Genomic DNA, 19449 nt, shown 5'->3' on the forward strand with positions numbered 1-19449 from the left:
GACTCTCCTCTGCACCTTTGGCATTTGCTGATGTTATCTGTATCCATTAACTGTAAGGAACCATAACCAGGAGTACACCAGCTTTTCTGAGTTCTGTGAATCCTCCTAAAAAATCATTGACTCAGTGGGTGGTCCTGTGGACCCCAACTCAGTGGTCTGCTCACATCTATGAGAGAGCCAGTTTGGTGACTTTGGTGCCCTGCAATATTGTCTGCAAGGAAGGGAAGCTACCTGTAGACTCCGTAGAGTTAGGTGAGGCTTGTTGCCGGGCAGCAGGCAGACAGGGAGGCTAAGAGCCCTCTAGATGGTCAAATCAGGCCAGCGTTTATTCTGTGGGTCCTGTAAAGGATCATCACGTTTAACAGTAGATGACACAGTGCGAGACCCCCAATGGGCACTCAGTGAGGACTTGCTAATGTGCTTTCATGGGAGTCCTGGCTGTGGGTCAGGTCCTTGGTCCTTCCTAGCAGAAGGAATGGGTAGAAAAGAGGGCAGCATGGGGGGCAGCCAGGCCCCCAGGGTCGCAGACAAGAAAGGGATCGTCTGGGTACACTGGCTCCTGGGCCATAGCAAGGTACGTAGTTGGGGGACCGAGTCCCAGTAGCAGCTCAAAGCCGGGGCACTGTGACGTCCCAGGTTCCCAAACAGCCCTTGGACCAGAGAGGTCAAGCTGAGGGAAGGGGGCGGCCAGGGTTCCCGTGGCTCCCTCTCCCCGAGGGGGCGCCCCAGCCGGGCCTTGGAGCTGGCGGAAGCAGAGGGGGCGCCAGGCGGCGGGAAGAAGAGGCCATGGGCGCGCAGGTCGGGGCGCTGCTGCTCGCGCAACTGTTGGTGCGGGTCGAAATCGCGAGGCAGGGTGAGCTGAGGCTGGGGCTGCCGGCGCAGCTAGGGGTGATGGGGGAAGGGTGGGGCGCGTGGAGACCGAGGGGAGCTCACTTTCTCTCCTACCCGCAGCGTTGCGGGATAGGGACCTGTTGCTTCCAGGTAAGGCGCCCAGGGGGCGCGCTTCCCTGCGCAGGGCACCTGAGCCGGAGCGCGAAGGGCGACTCATCTTTTCCTCTCCCCGCCCCAGGTTTCGAGAACTCTTCTATGCTCGCATGTAACTGATGGGGCCGCCCCGGGGTGTGGGGGAGGGGCGGGCGCCTGTGGCCCACGTGGGGCAGGTCCCCAGCGTCCCCTTCTTCCTGGGCGGCAAGACCCCTGGACGCGCGGTTCCCCGGGGCGCCCCTTCCCTTCTCCCACCCGGTGGGTGAGGGTGGACGGGGTGGGCCTGCCTCCCGCAGCTCAGCCTGGTGTCCATCTGTCCATCCCAGGGCCATGTGGCCAACGGACTGTCCCGACACGCATAGTGGGTGGAAAGGACGCAGAGCTTGGGCGCTGGCCATGGCAGGGCAGCCTGCGCCTATGGGGCTCCCACTACTGCGGAGCAAGCCTGCTCAACCGCCGCTGGGTGCCGTCGGCCGCGCACTGCTTCCAAAAGTGAGTCTGGGGGCAGGCGGCCCGCTGACCCCGGGCCCTGGGTCTGCAGCAGGACCTGCGCGCATGCCCCACGTGGGCACGGCCCTCGTGTGCTCCTGAGGCCCAGTCCCGGCTGCAGCCCGTTCCGCACCCACGCGAGTCCCCCAGGGCGCTCCGGGAGGAAACCCTGTGCAGTTTCTTCCAGAATGTTCTCCCAGAACATTCCCACGCACATTTGTTTGTCTTGTTCTTTTCTTTCTTGCTTCACTTGTCCCCAAATGGCACCACCAACCTCCACCTTCCTCACCCCACCTCCCAGCGGAGGTGACCCCCCCCCCCCCGGGGGGAGGAATGAGCTGAAGTAAGTGCTGGACACAGAGCCTGGCCTGTGGTGACAGTGGCCCCGGAAGCTGTTTTGAGCCCAGCCTGCTGTGGCGCCCGTGCACCTGCTTGTTCCCTTTTGAGAAGGGCTCTTGGAGGTGACAGGTGGTTGAGTGACTGGCCAGATGAGCTGGCAGGGGAGGCACCCTCCTACCAACCCCCTCAAGTCCCCAGGTGTGGGACTTTGTTTGGGGCTGTCTGGGCTCTCCCCGTTTCTACCCTGGCCTCTTTGGTCGAAGGAAGACCTGCTGATGGTGTCTGGGGTGAGCCCCGCAGCAGCCCAGGGGTCTCAGCTCAGGGAGCAGCCCCAGGTGTGCTCAGGTGGCCCACCCTCCCTCTGAGGACCCCTGACGGCTTTCTCCTCCCCTGCCAGCCACAGAGATCCCTATGAATGGTCGGTCCAGTTTGGCGAGCTGTCTGCCACACCACCCATTTGGAGCCTGCGGGCCTACCTCCGTCATTACAGGGTGAAGAGTATTATTATATAACCCAAATCCAGGAAGTATTCACAGGACGACATCTCCCTGCTGAAGCTGTCCTCCTCCGTCACCTTCAATAAGCACATCCAGCCCATCTGTGTCCTGTCCTCCTCCTTTGAGTTCAAGAACCGGGATGACTGCTGGGTGACTGGCTGGGGGGACATCCATGAGAAAAAGAGTGAGGTTGGGGACAGACGGGTGGGGAAGGGGAGTGTTATTCACCATGCCCTGTGCCAGCCACACCAGCTGCAGTGGCCCCCACCTTGGTCTGTGTGCCACTGTGCTTTGGCTTTAGCCTGCTGAGCAATCTCTCCTCACCTCCTTTCCACACCCTGCCCCGCTGTAGAGCAGGGCTTTCTGTACCCACACTCAGCTCCCCCTCCCTTCCCGAGACTGTGAGCCAGAAACCAGAGAGGGAGGCCCCCCCACCGGCCCAGGCCACACCCCCAGCCTGCGGGGGTGTGCGAGGTTTTGGGGTGGACTTGTCAGAAAGGCATCAGGCATTGTTTGGTTTTTTTGTTTGTTTTTGGGGGTTTTTTGAAGTATAATTCACAAACCATAAAATTCATCCTTTTAAAGTATACAATTCAGGGGCTTCCCTGGTGGCGCAGTGGTTGAGAGTCTGCCTGCTAATGCAGGGAACACGGGTTCGAGCCCTGGTCTGGGAGGATCCCACATGCCGCGGAGCGGCTGGGCCCGTGAGCCACAATTACTGAGCCTGCGTGTCTGGAGCCTGTGCTCCGCAGCAAGAGAGGCCGCGATAGTGAGAGGCCCGCGCACAGCGATGAAGAGTGACCCGCGCTTGCCACAACTGGTGAAAGCCCTCGCACAGAAACGAAGACCCAACATAGCCATAAATTAACAATAAATAAATAAATAAAAATTTAAAGTATACAATTCAGGGACTTCCCTGGTAGTCCAGTGGTTAAGACTCCGGGCTTCTACTGCAGGGGGTGTGGGTTCGATCTCTGGTTGGGGAACTAAGATCCCACACCCTGTGCGGTGCAGCCAAAAAAAAAAAAAAAAAAAGGCATACAATTCAGACGGTTTTTTTTTTTTAGTATATTCACAGAGTGGTTCCAGCATCACCACTGTCTAATTACAGAACATTTTCATCATCTCAAAATGAAATCCCATGCTTATTAGCCATTACTCCTAATTCCCCGTTGTTCTAGGACCATAGCCCCTGGCAGCCACTAATCTGCTTTCTGTCTCTATGGATTTACCTACTCTGGACGCTTCATATGAATGCAGTTATACACTACGTGCTAGCTGCTCTCACTAAGCATAATATTTTCAATGTTCATTCATGTTTTAGTGTGTGTCAGTACTTCACTCCTTTCTTTTTGAGGTTTAACTCGTATAACATTAACCATTTTAAAGTATATAATTCAATGGCATTTAGAACATTCACAGTGCATAACCATCAACTCTATCAAGATCCAAAACATTTTCATCACGCCCAGAGGAAATCCCATAACCATTAAGCAGTCACTCCCAATTACCCCCTCCCTCCAGCCCTTAGCAACCACTAACCAACTTTTTGTCTCTATGGATTTACCTATTCTGGACATTTCATATAAATGGAATCATACACTGTGTCACCTTTCATGTTTGGCTTCTTTCACTTAGCATAATGTTTTCAAGATTCATCCATATTATAGTATGTATCAAAACTTCATTCTCTTTTATGGCTGAATAATATTCCATTGTATGGATGCACAATTTGTTTATCCATTCCTCCACTGATGACATTTTTGTTGTTTCCATCTTTTGGGTATTTGTATTAGTATACAAATTTGTGCTTGAATACCTCTTTTCAATTATTTTGTGAATGTATTTAGGAGTGCAATCCTGGATCACATGGTCATTCTATGTTTAACTTCTTGAGGAGCTGACAAACAGTGTTCCATAGCAGCTGCTCCATTTTACATTCCTATCAACAATAAGGGTTATAATTTCTCTCCATTCTCCTTAATAAAAAACTTGTTATTTTCCAGGTTTTTGTTTTTTTGTTTTGTTTTGTTTTGTTTTGCTTTGGCCATCCTAGTGGGTGTGAAGTGGTATTTCACTGTGGTTTTGATTTGCATTTCTCTAATGACTAGTGATGTTGAGCAACTTTTCATGTGCTGGTTGGCCATTTGTATATCTTCCTTGGAGTAATGGCTATTTAAGTCCCTTACCCTTTTTTTTTTTTTTTTTTGGTCACACCACGTGGCTTGTGGAATCTTAGTTCTCCAGCCAGGGATTGAACCTGGGCCCTCAGCAGTGAGAGCACAGAGTCCTAACCACTGGACCTCCAGGGAATTCCCAACCCAATTTTATTTATTTGTTTGTTTGTTTTTAAATAAATTTATTTATTTTATTTTTGGCTGCGTTGGGTCTTCGTTGCTGCACGCAGGCTTTTCTCTGGTTGCAGCGAGCTGGGGCTACTCTTCGTTGTGCGCAGGCTTCTCATTGTGGTGGCTTCTCTTGTTGCAGAGCACGGGCTCTAGGTGCGCAGGCGTCAGTAATTGTGGCACATGGGCTCAGTAGTTGTGGCTCGCGGGCTCTAGAGCGCAGGCTCAGTAGTTGTGGCACACGGGCTTAGTTGCTCTGCGGCATGTGGGATCTTCCTGGATCAGGGCTCGAACCCATGTCTCCTGCACTGGCAGGCAGATTCTTAACCACTGCGCCACCAGGGAAGACCACCCCCCCCCAACCCATTTTTAAACTGAGTTCTCTTTGTTGTGACGCTGTAATCGTTTTTATATATTCTGGATACTAGACCCTTTTTAGATATATGATTTACAAATATTTTTTCCTATTCTGTGGGGTTTTTTTTTCCTTTTTTCTTCTACTTTTTTTTTTTATAAACTGGTTCCTGGATCTCACTCCATGGATTTAATTGGTCTGGGATGTGGCACAGACATTGGGATATTTTAAAGCATCCCAGGTGATGATTCTAATACGTAGCTAAGGGTAAGACCAGCTGGCCTAATGGGGTTCATGATGCTTAGAGAGCCAAGTGATGCCAGGAAAGAGGCAATAATCTCCAGGAAAAGGACAAACAGCTAAAGGTTTGAAAGTTGAAATGAAGACCTAGCCGAAGTTCTGCAGAACAGGTGGGCTTTAGCGTCAGAAAGTTGTGTTTTGAATGCTCTTACTTAACCCTTCAGTTTCTTCGAAAGAGGCATCATAGCTCCTTCCTTCCAGGTTCCATGTTGTCAGTCCCTGGTGTTGATGGGGGAAGAGCACTTCAGATGCAGGGCTGAGCCAAGACTCGCGGACCACATCTCTTTTCACTTTCATGATAGTATCTATTGATATGCACAGAATATTTTAATTTTGATGAAGTTCAGATTATTTTTTCTCTGGCGCTTTTGCTTTTGGTGTCATGTCTAAGAAATCATTGCCAAATTCGAGGTCATGAAGATTTACCCTCATGTTTTCTTGAAGAGTTTTATAGTTTTAGCTGTTATATGTATATCTTTGATTCATTTTGAGTTGATCTTTGTTTATGGTGGGAAGTAGTGGGTCCAACTTCATTTTTTGCATTTGGATATCTAGTTGTCCCAGCACCATTTGTTAAAGAGATTCTATTCTCTACTCCACTGAATTATCTTGGCACCCTTGTCAAAAATCAGTTGACCAAAGAAGAATGGGTTTATTTTCTAGACTCACAATTCTATTCCGTTTGTCTGTATGTTTATCCGTTTGCCAGGACCCCATTGTTTGATTCCTGTAGCTTCCAAGTATGTTTTGAAATTGGGACGTGTGTATTCTCCAACTTTGTTTACTTTTTCAAATATTGGTTTTGTTATTTGGGGTCTCTTGATAGTCCCTCTAAATGTTAGGATGAGCTTGTCAATTTCCACTAAAAAGGCCATTGGAATTTGGATAGGGATTGCATTGAATCTGTGGATTGCTTTGGGGGAGTATTGTCATCTAAATAATATTAAGTCTCCAGTCCATAAACAGAAGATACGTTTCCATTTATTTATGTCTTCTTTAATTTCTTTCGGCAGTGTTTTGTAGTTTTTTGTGTACAGGTCCTCAATTAAATCTAACTATTTTATTCTTTTTGATGCTATTGTAAAATGAAATTTCTTTTCTAATATCCTTTTGAAATTGTTCATTGGTAGTGTATAGAAATATAATTGACTTTTGTGTCTTGATTTTAGATCCTGCAAATTTGCTGAATTCATTTATTAATTCTAGTCCTTCTTTGTGTACTCTTCATTATTTTCTATATATAAGATCATGTCATCTGTGAATAGACATAGTTTTACTTCTTCCTTTCCAACTTGGATGTGTTTTATTTCCTTTTCTTGCCTAATTGCTCTGACTAGAACTTCCAGTAAAGTGTTAGATAGAAGTGGCAAAAAACTGGCATCATTGTCTTTTTCCTGGTCTTAGGGGGAAAGCTTTCAGTCTTTCACAATTCTGTAGCTGTGGGTTTTTCACATATGATCTCTATCATGTTAAGGAAGTTCTCGCTATCCTTAGTTTACTGAGTGTTTTTATAATGAAAGTGTTGGATTTTCCTGCATCAATTAGGATAACCATGTGGTTTTTTTTTTTTCCTTCATTCTATTACTGTAGTCTGTAGTATGTTATATTGATTGATTTTCATATGTTGAACCCACCTTGCACTCTGGATAAATCTCTCTCGGTCGTGGTGTAGAATTCTTTTAATATGCTGCTGGATTCAGTTTGCTGGTATTTTGTTGAGGATTTTTGCATATACGTTGGTCTGTAGTTTCTTTTTGTGTGTGATAACTTGCTTGGGCTTTGGTGTCACAGTAATGCCAGTCTCATGGAATGAGTTAGGAAGTGTTCCTTCCTCTTCTGTTTTTTGGAAGAAGGATTGATGTTAATTTCTTCTTATGTTTGATAGAAGGCACCATTTAAGCCATCTGGCCCAAGGCTTTTCTTCATTGGGAGGTTTCTGACTAGTGACTAAATCTTTTTACTTGTTATGTGTCTGTTCAGATTTTCTATTTCTTCTTGAGTCTGTTTTAGTATTTTGTGTGTTCCTAGGAATTTGTCCATTTCCTCTAGGTTATCTAATTTGTTGGAATACAATTGTTCATAGTATTCACTTATAGTCCTTAATTTTTCTTGAAGGTCAGTAATAATGTCCCCACTTTCATTGTCAATTTTGTTGATCTTTCAAAGAACCAACTTTTGGTTTTGTTGATTTTCGCTATTGTTTTTCTGTTCCCTAGTTTGATTTTTTTTCCCATTCCTCTCTTTATTATTTCCTTCCTTCCTCTACCTTTGGGTTTAATTTGCTCTTTTTTTTCTAGTTCCTTAAGTTAGATTGTTGATTTGAGATTTTTCTCCTTTATTAACATAGGCATTTCCAGCTATAAATTTCCTTGTGAGAATTGCTTTTGCTGCATCCCATAAGTTTTGGTATGTTGTGTTTTTATTTCCATTCATCTCAAAGTACTTTCTAATTTTCCTTGTGATTTCTTCTTTGACCCATTGGTTAGGAGTATGTTGTTTAATTTCCACATATTTGTGAATTTTTCAGTTTTCCTTCTGTTATTGATTTCTAGCCTCAATCCACTGTTTTCTATGATGTCAATCTTTTCTAATTTATTGCAACTTATTTTGTGGCCTGACATGTCATCTATCTTGGAGAATGTTTTGCATCCACTTGGAAGGAAGGTGTATTCTGCTCTTGTTTGGGTGGATTGTTCTGTATATGTCTTTTAGGTCTAGCTGCTTTATAATGCTGTTCAAGTCCTCTGTTATCTTACTGATCTTCTCTCTGGTTGTTCTATCCATTAATAAAAGTGGGGCATTGAAGTCTCCAACTGTTCTTGTAGAACTGTCTATTTCTCCCACCAGTAACAGCAATTTTGCTTCATGTATCTTGGAGCTCAGTTGTTAGATGTGTAGATATTTATAATTATTATATCTTGAGGACTTGCCTCTTTTATCAATATGTAATGTCCTTCTTTGACTCTTTTTTAAAATATTTATTTATTTATTTATTATTTATTTATTTTGGCTGAGCTGGGTCTTAGTTGTGGCATGCAGGATCTTCACTGTGGCATGCGGGATACTTAGTTGCGGCATGTGGGATTTCTTAGTTGCAGCATGCAGACTTCTTAGTTGCGACACGCAGACTCTTAGTTGCAGCATGCATGTGAGATCTAGTTCCATGACCAGGGATCAAACCTAGGCCCCCTGCATTGGGAGCACAGAGTTCTACCTGCTGGACCACCAGGGAAGTCCCCCTTCTTTGACTCTTGTAACATGTTTTGACTGAAAATCCATTTTGTCTGACATTAGTATAGCAACCTCAGCTCTTTTTGGTTACTATTTTCATGGAATCTCTTTTTCCAACCTTTCACTTTAAACCTATATTTACCTTTGGATCTAAAATTGTTGTTGGGCTTCCCTGGTGGGGCAGTGGTTAAGAATCTGCCCGCCAATGCATGGGACACGGGTTCGAGCCCTGGTCTGGGAAGATCCCACATGCCACAGAGCAACTAAGCCCATGCTCCATAACTACTGAGCCTGCGCTCTAGAGCCTGCTAGCCACAACTACTGAGCCTACACTCTAGAGCCCATGGGCCACAACTGCTGAGCCCACGTGCCACAACTACTGAAGACCGCGTACCTAGAGCCTGTGCTCCACAGCAAGAGAAACCACCGCAATGAGAAGCCTGTGCACCGCAACAGAGTGGCCCCTGCTCGCCACAACTAGAGAAAATTCACATGCAACAATGAAGACCCAACGTAGCCAAAAATAATAAATAAATAAATTTTTAAAAATAATAAAATTATTGTCTTATAGACAGGATATAGTTGGATCTCTGTTTTTAATGCAGCCAAAAATAATAAATTTTTAAAAATAAAAAAATTTAAAAATAATAAAATTATTGCCTTGTAGACAGGATATAGTTAGATCTCTGTTTTTAATCCATTCTGCCAATCTCTGCCTTTTAATTGGAGTGTTTAATACAGTTACATTAAAATTAATTACTGATAGGGAAGGATTTACTTCTACCATTATTCAACTTGTTTTCTATATTTTGTCAGATGTAGAAGATATAGATATCTTATATCTATATCATATCTATATCTATACCTATGTCTTATATCTTTTTTGTTCCTTATTTCCTCCTTTTTGTGTTTAATTGATTTTTATTAGTGTACTGTATTGATTTCCTTCTCACTTCCTGTTCTGTATATTTTTTAGTTATTTTCTCAGCAGTTTCCCTGGAGATTACAGTTAATAACTTAAACTTATAACAGTCTATTTTGAATTAATACCAACTTAGGTTCAATAGCATACAAAAGTTCTGTTCCTATACAACTCTATTCTTCTCAAGTTGTTATTGCCACAATTTACATCTTTATATATTGTGTAACCATATCTTTATATATTGTGTAACCAATCTCTGTGTAACAGAGATTTACAATTATTGTCTTTTAAATTGCATTTGTCTTTTAAATTGTATAGCAAAAAAGGTATGAACCAAAACTATAATAATACTGGCTTGTGTGTTTACCTGTGTAGTTACCTTTACCAGTGTTCTCTATTTCTTCCTATGGGTTTAAGTTACTGGCTACTGCCCTTTCATTTCATCCTGAAGGGCTCTCTTTTCCATTCCTTGTAGGGCAGGCCTACTAATGATGAACACTCTCAGCATTTGCTTATCTGGGAATATCTTAATCTCGCCTTCATTTTTTTTTGAAGGATAGTTTTGCCTGATATAGAATTCCTGGTTGACTGTTTTAGTCTCTTAGCACTTTACATATGTCATTGCACTGCCTTTTGGCCTCCAGGGTGTCTGAAAAGAATGTGGCTGTCAATCTTGTTGAAGATCCCTTATACTTGATGTGTAGCTTCTCTCTCGCTGTTTACAAGATTCTCCCTTTGTCTTTGCATTTTGATATTTTGATGAAAATGTATCTCATTGTGGATCTCCTTGTGTTTATCCTACTTGGAATTTGTTCACCTTCTTGAATGTGTAGATTCATATCTTTCATCAAATTTGGGAAAACTTCAGCCTGGATCCTGCAGCTATACTAATTATAAACAAGCTCAACTGCAGCAGCCCCTCCCCCTGTGTATGCTTCAGCCATGGTCTCTCCCCACTGGCTCAGGCAGGGACTGTCATCTGCAGGCTACAGAGAGGGAAACCAAGTCTCAGGGAGGAGCTGTGACAGCCTGTCCATCCATTGGGTCCCTCTGTGATATTGTTCATCACCCACCACATTGCTGGGTGCTGGACTAGAGCAGAGGAATCAAGGGCAATGTCCCAGGTACTGTGGGTACTCCAGGAAGTCCACTCCCCTTCATACCCCCTTTCCCCAGATGGCAGAGGAGAGGCTAAGGTTGTTGTCTTTCTCTCTCCCACCCTCAACCCCTGACAGATCTGCCACCTCCCTACAATCTTCAGGAAGTGCAAGTCTCCATCATAAACAAATCCAGGTGTTCCTACCTGTTCCATCAGCCTGATTACCGCAGTCACAGCAGTAATAATATGATTTGTGCTGGCTCTGAGGATGGCAACACTGACACCTGCAAAGTGAGTACCCCTGCCCCAATGAGGGCCATACTGAAACTGGGTACCACCCCTCCCAATCTTGGGCCTGAGAGCAACCACCTTGACCCCTACCAATCCACCCTTTGAGTTTATTCATGAGAAAATCATTGTAGACCTCATTTATCCAGCCTATAAAACAAGCTTCCCATTTTACATTAATTGTACCTCCTTTGATCCTTATGTGAAATTGAGTGGATAGACTATTGCCCCCCTTTGCAGATGCAGAAACTGAAGTTTGTTTGCTTCCAGGGGGAGGAGTGGGATTTGCACCCAGTCTGCCCAGCTCCACAGCCCCTCCTGCTCTACCAGCCTCTCCACTGGCCCCTCCTGCCCCACCCCAGGTCTTGCTCACCCACACTGCTTCCCAGGGTGACCCAGGTGGACCCTTGGTCTGTGAAAAGAATGAGCTGTGGATTCAGATTGGAATCGTGAGCTGGGGAGTGGGCTGTGGTAGGCGCAACCGGGCCGGCATCTACACCAATGTCAGTAGTTACTTCAACTGGATCCAGATGCTGGTGGGCCGCAGCACACCCAGGCCAGACCCCTCTCAGTTGCTGCTGCCCCTCTCTCTGCTCTGGGCTCCCTGACTCCTGCAGCTGGCCTGTGCACACCTAAGCCCACGAGGGTGCAGTAGTTACTGCAGCTCCAGGCACATTCGCCAGGGGCTGGGGGCACCCCAGTGGCAGGACTGCCTGCTGGACCAGGCCCAGTCCCCTTCTGTCCCCTTTGCTAATAAACGTGTGCATGTTCACGTTGTTGCCTGGCACCACGTTCTGTGGCCCTGGGTGGATTCCTGGACACCCTCGCAGTTACCCGCGTCCCATCCACCCTAAGACCACTCCTTAACTCCTAAACCATCATCACCCATCTGTGCTATATAGGTTTTGGTTGCAAACAACAGAACCCTCTCAGGTTAGTTCAATCAGAAAGATAATTTACAGGGATTTCCCTGGTGGTCCGGTGGTTAAGACTCTGTGCTCCCAATGTAGGGGCCCGGGTTCAATCCCTGGTCAGGGAACTAGAACACTCATGCCGCAACTAAAGATATCCTGCAACAAAGATCCCGTGTGCTGCAACTAAGACCCGGCGCAGCCAAATAAATATTTTAAAAAAAGAAAGATAATTTACAGGAGGACATAAATAGCAACAGGGTCCCTGGGGGCTAGGAAGGCTGGAGTGGGGTGCGGTGGAGGAAACGCCCCCAAACACCCCCAGCGCTCATGCCGTGTTCCCCACCACACAGACGCCAGACGCTCCTGGTCTCACCATGGTCCCCCAAAGGCTGACCCAGGACCAGGACGAGGGTGCGGGTAATTTATTTGGGAGGCGATACCAAGAAGGCCCAGTGAAGAGTGGGGAAGCTGAGGCAGGAGGGGTGAGAGCCAGTGACGTTTGCCCAGATGAGGAGGTTACCCTTGTGGGCAGCTGAGGTGCTGTCTGGCCGGGATCCCCTGAGAAATCACGGGGACACACCTCAGCATCGCCCGTGGGGGACGAGGACCTGGCATGGCCCCTTCTCTACTGACTCCCCGTGGTTGAGGCTTGTCCTGGGGGCGTGGGGGCTCCAAGCTCTATAGGTGGCCTGGGTGGATGGGCAGCATCAAGTGTGTCCCCCCCTCCCCCATGCTGGGGTCCCAGAACCCAGCCTCAGCATGGCCAAGGGACCAGGCCAGCGGGGCCGACTTGGGCTGCTTGGAACTGCTCGGGCAGATCTGCGTTTTCATGAGATACAGAGGTGCTATGAGAGCAGAAGGTATGAGAAGCTCTGGTCGATTGAGAGGTGGTCTCTGTGAAGAGGCAGGTGGAGGAGTCTTGGGAGGGTGCCCTCCTCGCCTCTGCCCACCCGGACAGCCACACAGGCTGTAGGACACCACGCTCAGTCTTCATGCCCCTCGGCAGCCCTGCGAGGCTGGAGCTTCTCTTCCCCCTCCTCACAATGAGGAAACTGAGGCCCAGCAAGGTGACAGAACCACTCAAGTCACTCAGCTCACAAGGGCCTGTGTCCACCTCTCACTGCATGGCCTGACTCAGAGGGGCCAGCAGGTACCAGATGGGTGGGGTCTCCCAGGTCTCCTGTAAGACTCACCTGCATTGAGATTTCCACTTCCCCCATCTGCCCTCCCCAACAGCCAAAACCTGAGGGTGCCGCCACTCACCTCCCCCAAAGGCCCTCTGAGTTGACCCCAAGCAGAACACTCACTGCCCTGGTGTCCCATGTGTTACTGGAGGACAGTGTGATTTAATGCCTATTAAGCGCTTGGCCCCAGACCGGCTACACTGCGACACTGCCCTGCAGGCTTGCCTGGACATTGCCCCTCCTCCAGCGCAGGCAGAGTAGCCTCTGGTGGTCCAGTGCCCGTGTGACAGACTCATCCACAGAAATACCTTCAAGCCCGCCCAGGAGCACGTCCACCCATAGGGTCCTGTTCAGGGCCATCTACCCAGAGGCTCAAGAGGACTCCAGCCAGGTGCCACGGCATGCCCCTCCCCCTGGCCTGGCTCACCCCACACCTTTGTCCCTCCTCAGGCTGCTTTGGATGACCCCTGGTTGTTGGGTCAGCATGGTTTGGGGTCTGGCTGTGGCCGTCCCAAAGGGCCCAGCTTCTGCTGGGACATCAGTGAGCACACCACCTGCATCCTGGAAAGGCCACCCCCTCCTACCTCCTCCTGCTGCCAGGTATACAGGGTGCCCCTGGGGTCTGGCCAAGGGCAGGGCTGGGCACTCGTCAGAGATGAGTCCTGTGCTGAAGATGGTGGGCTGGGCACCGCCATACTGAAACACACTGGCAGGGCAGCCAGCTCAGGGCGCACCTCCCCTCCACCTTTGTTGAACTGTTATTTTGTTTTCATCCTTGGCATTTAAAGACTTTGGTTGTAAGCAAAAGAATCCCCTAGTACCAGCATGAGTGAAGGAGAGTTGCTTTAGAAGGATAAAGGACAGCCCACCAAGGGCAAGGATGACTGGAATGAGGTGCTCCAGCTCCACAGGACACTCTCTCTCAGCCTGGAAGGTTGCAGGCTCTCAGGCCAGCTGAGAGTCCTCGCCAGTGGCTGCAGCTACGGCTGCCCCCTGCCTGAGCCCCAAGGGGTCCTCTCTCCCTCCTCCAGGGTAAAAATCCCAGGGAAGAATTCTGATTGGCTGGTCTGGGGTCATGTGTCACTTCTTGATCAATCACTGTGACCTGGAGGACATGGTGGGATGATGGCCCCCATTTGGGTCATTTGCCCTCCCCTGGGAGTGGGGACAGGTCCGGCACCAGAAAAAGGTGGGGATGACTCAGCTGTGGCCCTGAGAAGGATGGTTGTGAGGAGGGCAAGTAGATGACATTTGCCGAGGGGCCATTTCTTCAGTGTGACTCAAGGGTGGGACTGAAGGGCGTGTGGGCCCAGCAGGGGTCTGTGCCTCAGTTTCTCAATCTGAGACAGGGGCTGGGTTGGGGTGAGCCCCTGGAAAGAGGTTCCTTTCCTACTCCTCTCAGGTTTGATTGTCCAATATTCAATCAGTTCCAGATCCTCCCACCATAAGCCAGTTTCTCAGTGGGAACTTGTTTCCTGGTCCCTGCACCCAGGTGTCTGTCCTCCAGGCTTCCCGCCTCACCTAAATTGCAACAGGCAGACACCCAGCTCCTTCCATCCCACCTTCCAGTGAAATCCCCTCTCAAGGTCTGGCCCATATCCCCAGAGATAGCTGTGTGTTCCCAGGGTCCCTGGTCACTCTTGCTCCCACCTGCCTCTCCAGCTGCCCCAACTCTGCACCAAGGGGAGCACTGCCCACCTGGCTCCATTCCTGCCAAGCCCTCTAATGGCAGCTGAATCGGGGGTAATGAAAGGTCAGGAGCCTTGGGGAAGGTGCTTCTTTTATTCTTGTGGCACTTTAGCATTTACATCAGCCAGGCACTATTCCAAGCTCTGCGTGGGCTAACCCAGTTAATCTTCACAACCACCTGGGAGGAGGGTTTTACAGAAGAGGAAACTCTCCCAAGGTCTCAGGGCTGGAGGGAGGGTGTTCCACAAGCCGACTCCAGAGTCCTCAAGCGTGGGCTTGAGCCTGCTCCTAGAGCGTGGACAGCAGGGGTCAGGCCTGAGGCTGCCCTCCCTCACTTCGAGTGTAGGGGCTGGGGCTGGGGCTGGTTTGCCTCTAGGTCCCCTCATTCATATCCTTCACCCTCACTCCCGGCATGATGCCCTGCTGGCCCCTTTCACTCCCAAATACTCAGTGCCCACTCTGTGCTGGGCACTGTTCAGGCCATGGGAGACTGGTATGCACTGAATGTCTGTGTCCTCTCCAAAATTTATATGTTGAAGCCTTAACCCCCAATGTGACTGTTTGTGGAAGTAATTAAGGTTAAATGAAGTCATAAGGGTGGGCTCTGATCCGATAGGATTAATGTCCTTCTAAAAACACACCAGCACCCCCCCCATGCCCAGCAGACATAAAGAGGAGGCCGTGTGATCACACAGTGACATGCCAGCCACCTACAAGCCAAGAGAAGAGGCCTCAGAGGGAAACCCATCTTGCCAGTTCCTTGTTCTTGGACTTCCAGCCTCCAGAATGGTGAGGAATAAGCTGTGTTTAAGCCCCCCAGTCTGTGGTGCTCTGTTCTGGCAGCCTGAGCTAAGACAGGGACAGAGACCCAGACCCTGCCTCATGGAGGGAGGACAAACAAATCAAACCTCCTCTATCACACGTCAACTCCCACTGTGACGTGGCAGAGGAGGAGGTGTGCTGGGCAGGAAGGCCCCACGAGGAGGAACCAAGTGGAGGGCTGCTGGATGACTTGGTAGAAGGAGGTTCCAGAGCCTTCTGGGAGGTGGGCACAGTCCAGGCCCAGCCTGCCAACTGAGCCCTGTCCCCAGCATCTCCCAGCCTCACCCGAGACCGGCAGCCTTGCTGTCCTGGCCGCCCCAAATTGAAGAGGAGACTGTTTCCCAAGGTCAAGTCTGCTCCTGCCTCTGGGGTTAAGCGAGGAGAGCTGCCAGGTTTAAACAAGATATTCATAAGACATTCATTCCCCTCCCTGCAAAAAAACTGTGCAGAGCTGGGGCTGGGAGGGGCTATGCAAGCCCTGGAGCCTGGGCTCTGTATGAGGCTGTCCCGGCCAGGATTTCTGGACAGAACGATGCCGCTCAGAAGCCCCAGTGACCGAACACTGCAAGGAGCCAGGAGGCAGGATCCGGTTCAGAGGTGAGCGGCCGAGGATCCTCTGGAGCTTCGTGGCCCGACCGAAACAACCCCCACCCCGTTCATCCCCACCCCACATCGCCCCCCCCCTTACCTGGCTGGGCACAGGCTCCCGCCCCCAGTTCTGTGCACCTTGGCCCAAGCCAGGTTTCCTTTGAGAAACCCAGGTGTCCGTTTCCTGTCACCTCAAAAGCACTGTTCAAAGCATCTTTGTTCAAGGCTGGGCTGATGAAGCCACAGCCCCGCCCTGACCTCCTTAATTACCTCCTGGCCAGGCCCCCACCCCCTCCTGGGTCTTTAAGCCCCCAGGTCATCCCCCAGCCCAGTTAGCAAGGAGGACACCAGCTGCAAGAGTGAGAACAGAATCCAGGGGCTGCGGGGTCTAGGGGTGGGGGGCACGCAGGAGCAGCTGTCAGGAAGTGGAAATACAAGATGGGGGAGGGGCTGGGCTCCAGGGCTTGTATCGAGACCTAAGGTGGCCAAATCTCACAGCGGGTGGGGCGCAGGGGTGGTCTCTGGGGCCTCGGCATAGGGCATAGAGCCTGGGCCACAGGGCTAGGTCTGGGACCAACCAGGGTCTAAAGGAAGACAAAAGGGCCTCTGGGGGGCCTAGATCCTCCTCCTCTCTCTGCAGGCTCCAACCAGAGGGCACCCTCATTCCTAATCTCTGACCTCCCTCCCCTCACCCTGTTATCTGACACCAAACCCATAATCCAGTCCCTTCCCTGCTTCCTCCTCCGGTGTGCCAACCCCCCCCCAACCTTAGCCCTGTGTCTCCCTGCCCCCATCCTCCGCCCAGTTCCCCGCTCCTCTGCTCGCCGTTGAGTTCCCCTTGTCCTCTCACAGCCTGCGGGCAGCCTCACGTGTCAAGTCTCATCGTGGGGGGCCGGGACACCCAGGACGGAAGCGGCCGAGGCAGGCGAGCATCCAGCACCGCGGGGCACATGTGTGTGTGGGCTCTCTCATGCCCCCCAGTGGGTGCTGACGGCAGCACACCGCTTCCTGAGGTGAGCAGGCAGCCCAGGCTTGGACAAGGGGCATTCCCCTACGCTGAGGGCTCAACGTCGAGGGGGGCAGGGGCGGGTGGAGCAAGACCCACGGAAGGGGGGGGCGCCACTTGGCGGAAGCGTGGTCCCCAGGCTCTGAGTGAGAGGGTGGCAGGGACGGGGGCCCTACTGGGGGTGGAGGAGGAGCTGCTTTAACTAGACCCGCCGCTGTCATGCAGGAGGGCACTGCCATCTGAGTACCGCGTGCGCCTCGGGGCACTGCACCTGGGTCCTGCCTTGCCCCATGTTCTCTTGGTGCCCGTGCGGAGGGTGCTGCTGCCTCCGGACTACTCAGAGGACGGGGCCGGAGGAGACCTGGCGTTGCTGCAGCTTCGCCGCCCAGTGCCCTTGAGCACATGAGTCCAGCCCATCTGCCTGCCTGAGCCTGGGGCTTGCCCACCACCAGGCACACCGTGCTGGGTCACTGGCTAGGGCAGCCTCCACTCAGGAGGTGAGGTAGAGGGCGGGACACTGGGGCATTGGGGGAGGGACAGGCGCTCTCTCTCCACCTCTCTCTGACCAGGAATCCCAGCCCCTCACTGCCCCAATCCAGGACCCAGCGTGACCTCCAGGGACGCAAACATCCTCACAGTTTTTCCACCTCACCGTCTCCCAGCTCTTAGAAGTCCCCCTTCTTCTCCAATGCCACTCCCAGAGTGGCGACCTCTGCAGGGCGTAAGGGTGCCACTGCTGGATACTCGCACCTGTGACCTCCTCTACCACATGGGCACCAACGTGCCTCGTGCCGAGCACATAGTGCTGCCAGGGAACCTGTGCACTGGCTATGTCGAGGGCCAGAAGGATGCCTGCCAGGTGCGAGAAGCTGCCTAGAAACTCTGGAGTCCATTCTCCTATGGCCAGCACCTTACCTCCTTAGAACCCAGGACCCAGGAGGTACCACCTCCAGGGCTCAGTGTCCTGGACCCCAACCCAGAGGCACCACCTGGGGGACTGTAGCCCTGGGACCCAAAGTCCCTGGAGGGCTGGGACCTAAGCTCTTCTTTCTCCTGCAGGGTGACTCTGGAGGACCCCTGACCTGCATGAAATCTGGGCGCTGGGTCCTAGTGGGTGTGGTGAGCTGGGGCAAGGGCTGTGCCCTGCCCAACCGTCCAGGTGTCTATACCAATGTGGCCACTTACAGCCCTTGGATTCAGGCTCGCCTCAGCCTCTGATGCAGTGACACTGACCTGAAGCCAGACTCTGGGGTGCCTCAGCTGCCTGGTCTGTGTGGGGATCTACACATCCCCCAACCCAGCCCCTTCTGACTTAGGGCTTAGAGGCCTAATAAATTTAAGGGGCCATCCACCCATCCATTCATCTGTCTATCCCCTGCCTCCTCCTTGGGGCTCACCAAACCCAAGCTGCCAACCCTCCTCCAGGAGGCTCCCGAGTGTCCGCGGGTCTCACACTCCCTCCCTTCCCTTCCTGCTCATATTTAACCCCCTGAGCTCCAGTCAGAGCACCCAAAGACAGGCAAGTGAGTCAGTGCTAGGTCTGGTCTGTGTGCCCTTCTTTTCTGGAAGAAGTCAGAGAAACTCAAATATGAGAGGGATTCAACACCAAGGAAATGATTGTCCATTGCTAGCTTTGAAGATGGAGGGGCCACGTGGCAAGGAGCTGAAGAAAGCCCCTGGCTGACAGCCAGCAGGGAAAGGGACACCTCAGCACTACAGCTGCAAAGAACCAGCTTGGAAGCCAACTCTTCTCCCAGCCTCCAGGTGAGAGCCCTGACAGGCCAAGCCCTTGATTTCAGCCCGGTGAGATCCTAAGCAGAGAACCCAGTTTAGCCCACCCGCAGAGTTGTGATTTAATAAATTAGTGCTTAAGCTGCTATGTTTGTAGTCATCTGCTGCACAGCAATAGAAAACTCATATAGATTTTGCCCCACTGCAGTGAAAGTGCCCCAGGAGGCAGGTGGCCAGCCACCAAGCCTGGCCTTCCCATGAATTCTAAGGTCTTAGGAGTTTGGGGCACCTGACATCATGCCCTCTGCCAAGAGGAGACAGGAGCCCCCAGATAGGCCTGGCCATAACTTCTGCTATCCTTGTTTTTTCTGCCACTGCCCCCATCCATGCCCTGGATGAGTCTGAGGCTGTGTCCTAGCCTTGGCCAGGCCCCCAGGCCCAGGACTGCCCCCTTCCCCCACCTGCATCTGGAGACCGGCCTAGGCCCTTTCAGCTCCCTGACCACCCTCATGTGCTGGGACCTGGTGTCCTATCCCCTCTCTGCCGTCTCCTCATCCCCAGGCCAAGGATCATCCATCCCTATAGACAGAGCTCAGTTTCTAGAACAGCAGAAAGAACAAGAACCGGAACAAAACCTGGAAACTCCGAAGCCCCCCTTTGGAGTTG

General features: G+C 50.8%; 2 protein-coding genes across 3 annotated transcripts; both read left to right on the forward strand.

The window, feature by feature from the left end:
• Window positions 1-496: 496 nt before the first annotated feature.
• On the forward strand, window positions 497-12482 carry LOC309644885 (testisin-like; the record flags this gene model as incomplete). The annotated part of the gene is made up of 5 exons (XM_082429153.1): window positions 497-574; window positions 718-853; window positions 1026-1476; window positions 2336-2613; window positions 11063-12482. 5 exons carry the CDS (start codon window positions 497-499, stop codon window positions 11455-11457), a joined length of 1338 nt encoding a protein of 445 aa, XP_082285279.1. The 3' UTR covers window positions 11458-12482.
• Window positions 12483-13487: 1005 nt separating this feature from the next.
• Window positions 13488-18782, forward strand: LOC309644941 (uncharacterized protein). 2 transcript variants are annotated; one of them, XM_082429249.1, is made up of 5 exons: window positions 13488-13547; window positions 15302-15425; window positions 15974-16055; window positions 16899-17059; window positions 18112-18782. In XM_082429249.1, the coding sequence occupies exons 2-5, from the start codon at window positions 15336-15338 to the stop codon at window positions 18268-18270; spliced, it is 492 nt and encodes a 163-aa protein (XP_082285375.1). In that variant the 5' UTR covers window positions 13488-13547; window positions 15302-15335; the 3' UTR covers window positions 18271-18782. The 2 variants fall into 2 exon arrangements, 1 of the variants encoding a protein (XP_082285375.1); XR_014254669.1 differs by lacking the exon at window positions 13488-13547 and adding an exon at window positions 17278-17549 and having other exon boundaries at window positions 14895-15425; window positions 18112-18194.
• Window positions 18783-19449: the final 667 nt, after the last annotated feature.

This window comes from Balaenoptera physalus, assembly GCF_965194825.1.
Source record: "Balaenoptera physalus genome assembly, chromosome: 16".
NCBI classification, from domain to species: Eukaryota; Metazoa; Chordata; class Mammalia; order Artiodactyla; family Balaenopteridae; genus Balaenoptera; species Balaenoptera physalus.